A 9335-nucleotide genomic window follows, 5' to 3' on the forward strand; every position below is an offset into this window, starting at 1 on the left:
GGATGTCTGGTTGCTGCCATTATGGATGACTGGTTGGGTTAGACCAAGACGATTATTCTTTCTCTATTAATTTTAATTACGAACAGTAAATGTTGCAGGTCAACGAATCTCCCACTTAACGTAACAACTGACTACACAGCTTATTGCAGATTCGGGGGAAATAATTGATAACAAGTTTAGATTGGTTTGAACTACAATCGTTATCTGCAGATAGCAATATCGTACGTTATTCGCACTTCCAATTGATATCAGTATACACGATTTTCCTTACTGGCACATTATGTCTATTCGTCTGTAAGTTTTGCCTCATATCGTCCTTATGTTTTGTATTGTATGTTATAATCGTACACAACTAATTTAGTCTTCCGATTTTTGTTTACATCGCCAAAGACATTCTGTAGTCATAGCGACATAGCACAAAAACAATATATTAAAAAAAACGATCTCTTTGGCCTGGAGGTCAGACGTAAGCCATGTTCTTTTGACACAGACATAATTAGGTGTAACTAACTGAAGCACATTCAATCCTCCATGTCATCGGTCTATCTCACTATCATTTTAGGAAAATATGTAGTGACGTCTTCAGCTGACATTTGGGTTTTAATCTATAGTCTCCATCGCATGTAGTTTGAAAAACAATTAAAGACCAGAACTGTCTAATAAGACGTGTAATATATAAAATATATATCCTTGGTTGGTCTTTTCTTTTTTTCCTTTACTTCGCTTAGATTTAAGGTCATTTTGATGATAGATTGGACCGAGCCTTTTTCAAGGTATTATTTGCATTGTAATGTCCCGGTAAATAATCTGCCATTGTTGGCTTGACTTCGCTTGCGAATATTTAAAAAGAGGGATGTCAATGTCTATTGCGCGCGCGCTGGTGGCTGACGAGCATGATACGTGACAAGTGCGTCCGTCACAGAGGCTGCAGGGGAATGTTTGGGTTGTGGTGGGTCCTGCCGATGGTTCCCGGTTTTTTTCTACGCCATCGTTTTTCCTCCAAGATGGACCGTTTGTTCAAAAGTGGCTATGGCTCGGTGAACTGTACGTCGCCAGCTTTCACGGTCAACAGCATGTGATGCCCATTGGCGGTGATCGATGTCACAGGTGGTGAGGGTCTTTTTCAAATAGGCTTTATATCTTTTTCGAGGCGCCCCTCTATCGCGGTGGCCAGTGGACAGCTCACCATACAGTGCGATCTTTGGCAGGCAGTGATCCTCCATCCTGAACACGTGCTCTGCCCAGCGTACCTGTATCTTTATGAGCGTGACCTCAACGCTGGTGATTCCTGCTTGTTTGTGGACTTCAGTGTTGGTGACGAAGTCACTCCAGTGAATGTTGAGGATGGTGCGGAGGCAGCGCTGATGGAAGCTTTCAAGGAGGCGGAAGTGGCGGCTGTAGGTGACCCATGATACGGCGCCATATAGAAGGTTGGTTAGTACGACAGCTGTGGAGAGGCTGATCGTTGTATCTCTCTTTAGACTGGCGTTGTACCACACTCGTTTATACAGTCTGTCGAATGTGCTCTTTGCCTTGGCCAGTTTGTTGTCTATTTCTTTGATGTCTATTTCTTTGTTGATCTTGGCATCAAAGGAGATCACACAGCCAAGGTAGGTGAACTGGTGGATTACGTTTAGCTCTGTCTGGTCAATGAAGATGCTTGGTGATCGGTACTCATCCTTGGGAGCTGGCTGTTGAAGTATCTCAGTTTTCTTTAGGCTGACCTCAATACCAAAGTTCTGTTAAGCTTCTGCAAAGCAGAATGTTACACGCTGTAAGTCGGCTTCCGTCTGGGCAACAAGAGCGGTGTCGTCCGCAAAGATAGGTTCTCTAATCAGTTTCTCAAAGGTCTTGGTGTGGGCCTAAAGTCGCCTTAAGTTGAAGAGGTTGCCATCAGTACGAAATTGGATATAAATGCCATCTTCGTCATTAATGTCTTCTGTTGCTTTTTAGAGCATCATGCTGAAGAAGATTGAGAATAGTGTGGGGGCTAAAACGCAGCCCTGTTTCACGCCTTTTACAATGGGGAAGGTTTGTGATAGGTCGTTATTGTTTCTGACCTTACCAAGCTTGTGTTCATGCAGTTTTATGACCATGTTAAGGAATGTTTGAGGACAACCTAGCTTTTCAAGGATTTTCCACAGTCCAGTTCTGGTTACCGTGTCAAATTCCTTCGTCAGGTCCACAAATGTGATGTACAGTCCTTTGTTTTGTCCTTGGCATTTCTCCTGGATCCGTCGCAGGACGAACACCATGTCTGTTGTGCCAATATTGGCTCTGAAGTCACATTGACTTTCTAGAGTATGTTATTCTGCAATGGTAGGCACCAATCTGTTCAGCAACATTCTAGCGAGGATTTTTCCTGCAATGGAGAGCAGGGTTATCTCACGGTAGGTTGAACAGTCAGACTTTTCCCGCTTGTTTTTGTACAAGGTAATGATGACTGCATCTCGGATGTCTTGTGGGAGTTTTCCTCGCTCCAGCAGCAAACGAAAAACTCGTGGACTTAGGTGTACAATGTTGGGCTTCCTCTCTTCCATATATGTGGTTGGATACCATCCTTTCCTGTAGCCTTGCCAGAATTCACCTATTTTATGGCTTTTACAGTCTCTTGCAGTGTGGGTGCCTCATCGAGTACCATCTTTGGTGGCCGTTGTGGGATGCGATCAATAGCTGCCTCCTTGACTGTACGGCTAGTGCTGAAGAGGGTGTGGAAGTGCTCTGATCACCGGTTTAGGATAGATTCCATGTCAGTGAGTAGCTCTTGCATTCTGCACTCCGTAGGGGGCTCTGTATTTGGAAGAAAGGACCAAACACTGCTCTCAATGCTTCCTAGAACCCCTTGTAGTCACCAGTGCCAGCGTACAGCTGGGTTATTTCTGCAAGCTGTGTCAACCATTCATTTTGTATGTCTCAGAGACTGTACTGGAAGGTGCTGCAGATAAGGGGCAGAAGACTGCTTTCTTCTGTGCTTGAGCGAGATGGGCTTGGTTCGCTGATCTCTTTTTGGAAAGCAGTTCATGGATTTCTTGGATGTTTTCAGCAGACCAATCTTTGTTCTTCTTAGTGGTGAATCAAAGGATTTCTTCTGAGGTTTGCGGAATGGCTGCCTTGATGTGATTCCACATCTCTTCCGGAGGTAGATCTGGCGGACAATTAAGTTCTTCAAGTCTAGATTGCAGGCTCTCTTGAAAATGTGCCTTGAGGTCTTCAGACAACAGGCTTTTGATCTGGAGCTTCCTTTTTGGGGTACCTCCTTGTTGTCTGGGCTTGGGCTTGAAGTGGAAGTCGAGCTTTCAGCGGAGAAGACGACGATCTGTGTGGCAATCTGCACTGGGTATCACTCTGGCATAAATGACATCTTTTAAGTCTCTCTGGCTTACTATGATGTAATCGATTAGGTGCCAGTGTTTTGATCTAGGATGCATCCAGGTCGTTTTCAGGCTGTGTTTCTGCTGAAATACAGTGTTTGTTATGGTGAGCTGTAATTCTGCGGAAAATTCAAGAAGCACGTTCCCAAGAACGGCTTTCCAGGCTTTTGAGTATCGGCCCACTCTGGCATTGAAATCTCCGAAGCTGATTATTTTGTCGCTCTCTTGGATGCTCTTGAGAAGTCAGCAGGTCAGCGTAGAATTTATCCTTTTCAGAAGGATCTGCCTGGAGTGTTGGAGAATATACACTGAAGAGCGTGGCGTGTTGCTGCTTCCCTAATACGAGATGCATGGACATGATTTGGTCGGTGTGACCAGTGGGAAGCTTTGTTAACTTGGTGGCGATTGAGTTTTTGACCATGAAACCGACTCCTGAAATTCGTTTTTCAGTCTTTGGTTTTCTGAATTTTCTGAATTAAGCGCCGAGTTCTCTCAGACTTTCCTCCTCTGAATGGCGGACTTCGCTAAGTGCATCAGTGTCAACACAAAGACAAGAATTCGTGCGCGATTAAGACAGAGCAGCGTTCTGGTATGTTGCTGTCTGTTGAGTTTTACATTGTTCTGATGTTCCAAGAAGCCAGTCTTAGTCTTTTCGCATGATGTGAGGCAGGTGGGGCATGTCTTGTTTTTTCTGTTATGTTTCGACCGCGTTGGAAGATGCCCGTTGGCTGCGGAAGGCCAACTGGGGAGTAAGGAGACAAACCTTGGTTAGGCCACCTTTTCTATGCACCTTTCCATGCGGCGCAAACAGTGCTGTCCCTAGAAAAGGCTGACTGGTTACTCAGGCTGCTGTCGGGTGATGGTGTCGTCTCCAGATTAACACGAGACAGCCAAAGGCCTGAGTCGCCTGCATGAAGGGTTGGGACTACGGCTTCCATTTACATCTTTCACCTGCCGTTTTCGCCCCTTTCCCATCGCTGCAGGGCTTAATAGAGTCGAACGTAAACAGTAGATAGTAGACAGTTCCTTCATGTCTGCATAATGGAGCTTTTAGATGAGTGCAGTCTGTGCAAAGTGGCCCCACCCTTTAAACCTAGGGTTCATCTGCCGTAGCTCAGCAAGCCGGGACGGTGACAGTGAGGTCCGCAGGCCGTAGGTTTGATATCGGAGTTTCCCTCTCCTAGGCAGATGGCCAACCATGGCTGAAGAGATCTGCCTTCCCTGCTATTTCTAACCATAGCTGGTTGGCCACAATCGCAATCCACTAATACATTTGGTGCACCCTGGTCCCGAACACTTCGCCGTTGATCTGTAGAGACCTTCCGCCCTAGCCGGTGACTTCCCTATAGAAGTTCATACGCCTAGTGATGCAGTGATAACATCACCCACTCAACGTTGTTTGGCACGACAGCTGAATTGGTGTACCGGGGTATGCCGGGAATGATTCCTTCTGGAGGGCAGAAGTGAGAGATTTGGGAGATGGATGCATTATTAAATCACGTCTTAAATTGTAATATTGTCAGTTATGTATTTCTGTGCATTTGGCCTAAATAAGTGACCGCTTCTATCCAAATATCTCAATGACACCAGATTTCTTACATTTGCAAAGCGCACATTGATGACCAAGTGAGATTTACAGTGACGCCCTTTATTATGAGGCGTTCATTTCTTTACCATAAAGGAACTTTGTGTCTGCATCAAACAAAAGAAAATCTAAATTACTTGTCAAAATAAGTCATTGTGAACTACTTTACATGTTCTTGTTAACAAGCTGTCAAACACCAGAAACGAGTACAAGTATGTGTGCTAGATAAATTGTTTGTATGTGGTGTTTTTAATCAAGATATTAGGTCATCATGACATAATTTTTTACCACACCCATTTCAAGATTTTAACTGGTTATGCAATTGCGAGCGATAAATTCTATACTGACATCTGTACCAATCTAACTCGCACGAATTAAAGTGTTAGCTATAGTTTTAATAGCTACTACGCACTTTTCATAGGCAAAAACACTGCATTTATGGCTCGATGATCTTGTTTTTGTTTCACCTGAAATGCATGTCTTGTTAGTCGGTTTTAGTTGCCTCGAATTGTTTTGGTTCTTTTATCTTTACTTGTGAATCAAAATTCTGCCCAGGCAAATTAATTCATTGTTCTATCTTTCAGTTACAACTACCACGCGGGTAAAAATTGTGTGTATTGGATTTTTAACGTAACTTTAACAGTTTGAGTCATGTTGCTACGATGTCTGCAGTGTTTCAGTTTATGGTGATGTCTAGCACTGGGGCATAATTTCCCAGATATGTAGCACCATGTCTCACCCAATCACATTATCCTGACATCAGGCCGGCCAGTCCTAAAACTAACTTCTTAATGCTGAGCGCCAAGCGATTCAACTGCTAGTACCATTTTTATAAGTCTTTGTTATGACTTGGTCGGGGTTCGAACCCGCGACTTCCCGCATCTGAGGCGGTCGCTTTAACCGCTTAGGGCACCTGATCGGTCTTGAATTGTGAGAATAATTATTTAATGTCTTCAAGTGTGATAATGCAGTCTCCATTTTAAGGTTCCATCGAAATTCTTGCTGTTGACATATTAGTGTAGTTTAGATGCCTGAGTACCTTGTAATAGTCTTCAGTACAATGGTGCTTTGTACAACCTGCATTTACGTTTTATAGCTACGACCAATCTCATTATAAAGGTTTTTTTTTAACCTATACATTCACTGTGGAGTATGGTAAGAAATAACATTACATACTTCAAATTGTTTTATTGTTGAGAAAATACACATGTTCCTGAGTCAAACTTTTACATAAACAACAACAAAAGTCATATCATTGAAACCTAATGAATCACCGTGGAAGTTAATTGTATTTTAATCCACCAGAGTCTGAACAAATCCTTTTGGACATTTCTTAAAAGAAATAAATTCAAAAGTTTTAACAACTATTTAGTTCATCTAACTTAAACATATAAATAGTTAAGGGGGGGGGGATGTTTCTCCATAATGGAAAATACATTACAGCCTCCCCCCCCCCCACCTTTGGGCACGTTTAGCGACAACACTTTTCAGCACCCCTTGGGCACGTTTAGCGACAAGGGGAATTTAACATGGGAAATATTGGGCCTGTATAGCGACATGGGAAAGTTGGGTTGTTGTATATTGACAATAGGAATGGAACAGGTGAGGTGACGTCACCGTACTGGGCATTGGTAACAATGTGTCATGGGTCTTCTTCTTCTTCTTGTGGGGTTTAACGCCATTTTGCAGCACACGATAGGGTCTAACCTGAATACGCGCTACTCTAGGCAGAGACAAATACAGTAGAGATATAGACATGTACAACACACATACATTGATTCATGACCATCAATCTATCACACCTAAATTATAAAATTGACTAAATATTCTAGGTAAGAGAATAAATGTTTTGGAGCAAAGCTCAAATTTTGTTAGTCCACTCTCATTCACTGCATGTCCTCTTCATCCACCTTTTCTTCTTCAATCATTTGTCTCAGGAAGAGGGAAAGAAAGAAAAAAACAAATCTACTATCCCCACACGGGAACAGGAATGAAAAAACAAACATTTCTTCTATCCATACACGCGAAGAGGAAAAAACAAACCCCAAATCTACTTTCCATACAAACGTACACGAATGCACACAAACACACACTCACACACTCTGCTATTTATACTACTCACAAAGGGAAGCTATATAAAAACATCAATATCTACTATACACACAAACATACGCGAACGCAAACAAACACAATATCTACAATCTTTCAGATTTAGGCTACCGATAGACGCAGATTGCATAAAATTGCTGGGTCCCTACAAATAACATGTTAATGGCAAGGCATAAACTGTCTTCTTTAGCTGGTAATAATAATGGCAAAAAGTATATTTACAGTTTTACATGCTGAATTTCCTTAAAATGTATTTTCTTAGTTCGGCAAATCGGAATTATATGAGCCATGTCATGGGTTCTCAAGCTTGATTACACATTTCGAAATTGTTCTGTAATTTCGACTATATTTCAAGTGCAATTACAACCTCCTTACTGCACTCAAAATGAAATAAACATTATATTCCATAGCGTCTTTTTGATAGTTGCAATTGAAAGACTTCATATGTTTCCCACATTATGATTTTAAACATTCAATTACAGAACAGAAACACACTTGCAAATGTCAACACGCTGCTGACATCCGATGTACTTGATGTAGAATTGGCACAGATAAATAATAATAAGGACTTTGTATAGCGCATAATCTTTAGGAGCTCTAAGCGCTTTACAACATTAGACAACACCTATAAGATAAAAAAGCATATAATGATATGATTTCAAAAACAAACACCGTGAAATTAGAAAACATTAAAAAAAAACATTCTGAGAATATTTAAGGTAGGACACTTTATTAGGTCTTTATAATTTTGTTCTTGCAGTCGAAGTAAGTGAGTTTTGAGAGCCTTCTTGAATGTGATCACTGTGTCCTTGTGTCTAAGTTCAGTGGGCAATTCATTCCACGTTGATGGGCCCTATTATGCAAAAGAACGCTGTCCATATGACTTTGTTTTCATAGCGGGAATAATGAGTATACGATTGTCAGAAGAGGAGCGTAAGTATCTTGCTGGTGTGTACACATGAATGAGGTCGGATAGGTATGTTGGACTAGAGTCCGACAGTGAAACGTAGCACAGAGAACAAATTTTGTGTTTGATTTTGGATCGAATGGATAGACAGTGTAGGGTACAGAGCAGCGGGGAGGTGTGTCCATAATTACGAAATTTCGTAGAAACACAAAAATACCAAAATCTATTCATTCCAGATCAAATAGAAAAGTTGTTACAATGCGCATTCATTCACAATATGACTCCAAATTTCAATTATAAGTAAACCAAAACGCTTTTTTCTTTCGCGAGCTATGTGTAGCGCGCGACTAAGTTCAAATTTATCTGGGCGGAGTTATGTGTGCATTAATAATGTTGTTGGTGTGTAATGATAAATTTGCGCTTGTGTGTTTAGTTTGGAATACGAAATACATTCAGTTACTTTGTTTCTTGTAGTTTATTTTTGTTTATATACTTAGGCTTTAGGTAGGGTAAGAAAATGAGCTTATAATAAAATGGTTACTGCATTTGTATGGGAAAATATGAACTCGTTTTGTTGGATGGATATACTGGACTCCCAAAGTCTTGCAGTATCTCCATCCGAAAAACTCGTTCATATTTCCCCATACAAATGCAGTAACATAAATATTGTAGTATTGATATGCATGCGTATGCTGTAATATTGTAGCATTGCTATGAATGCGTATTCTGTAATATTGTAGCATTGCTATGCATGCGTATTCTGTAATATTGTAGCATTGCTATGCATGCGTATGCTGTAATATTGTACTATTGCTATGTAAGCGTATGCTATAATATTGTAATATTGCTAAACATGCGTATTCTATAATATTGTAATATTGCTATGCATGCGTATGCTATAATATTGTAGCATTGCTATGAATGCGTATTCTGTAGTATTGTAGCATTGCTATGAATGCGTATTCTGTAATATTGTAGCATTGCTATGCATGCGTATGCTGTAATATTGTAGCATTGCTATAAATGCGTATTCTGTAATATTGTAGCATTGCTATGCATGCGTATTCTGTAATATTGTAGCATTGCTATGCATGCGTATGCTGTAATATTGCACTATTGCTATGCATGCGTATGCTATAGTATTGTAATATTGCTAAACATGAGTATGCTGTAATACTAAAGTACTGCTTTATCGTGTTCATGTTAAGACTGGCCTCTGTTCATTAATATTCGTTTTGGGTTATTTGATGTTTAAATAAAGTGGAAAAATACATTTAAAGAGGATGGGACCATATGTTGATGTCCTCCGGTCTCTGTCCCTATTAATTCTTTTGGAAATGTTATTAATGTGTTTTATTTCTTC

General features: G+C 40.9%; 1 protein-coding gene across 1 annotated transcript; it reads right to left on the reverse strand.

Annotated features, from left to right (window-relative positions):
* Positions 1-980: 980 nt before the first annotated feature.
* On the reverse strand, positions 981-2255 carry LOC149804695 (uncharacterized). Its single transcript, XM_089933211.1, has 2 exons — positions 2061-2255; positions 981-1739 (listed from the first exon to the last, which is right to left on the reverse strand). Exons 1-2 carry the CDS (start codon positions 2253-2255, stop codon positions 981-983), a joined length of 954 nt encoding a protein of 317 aa, XP_089789337.1.
* Between the last annotated feature and the right edge of the window lie 7080 nt (positions 2256-9335).

Source organism: Sinohyriopsis cumingii, chromosome 2 (assembly GCF_028554795.1).
Source record: "Sinohyriopsis cumingii isolate HCF-2022 chromosome 2, ASM2855479v2, whole genome shotgun sequence".
Classification (NCBI taxonomy): Eukaryota; Metazoa; Mollusca; class Bivalvia; order Unionida; family Unionidae; genus Sinohyriopsis; species Sinohyriopsis cumingii.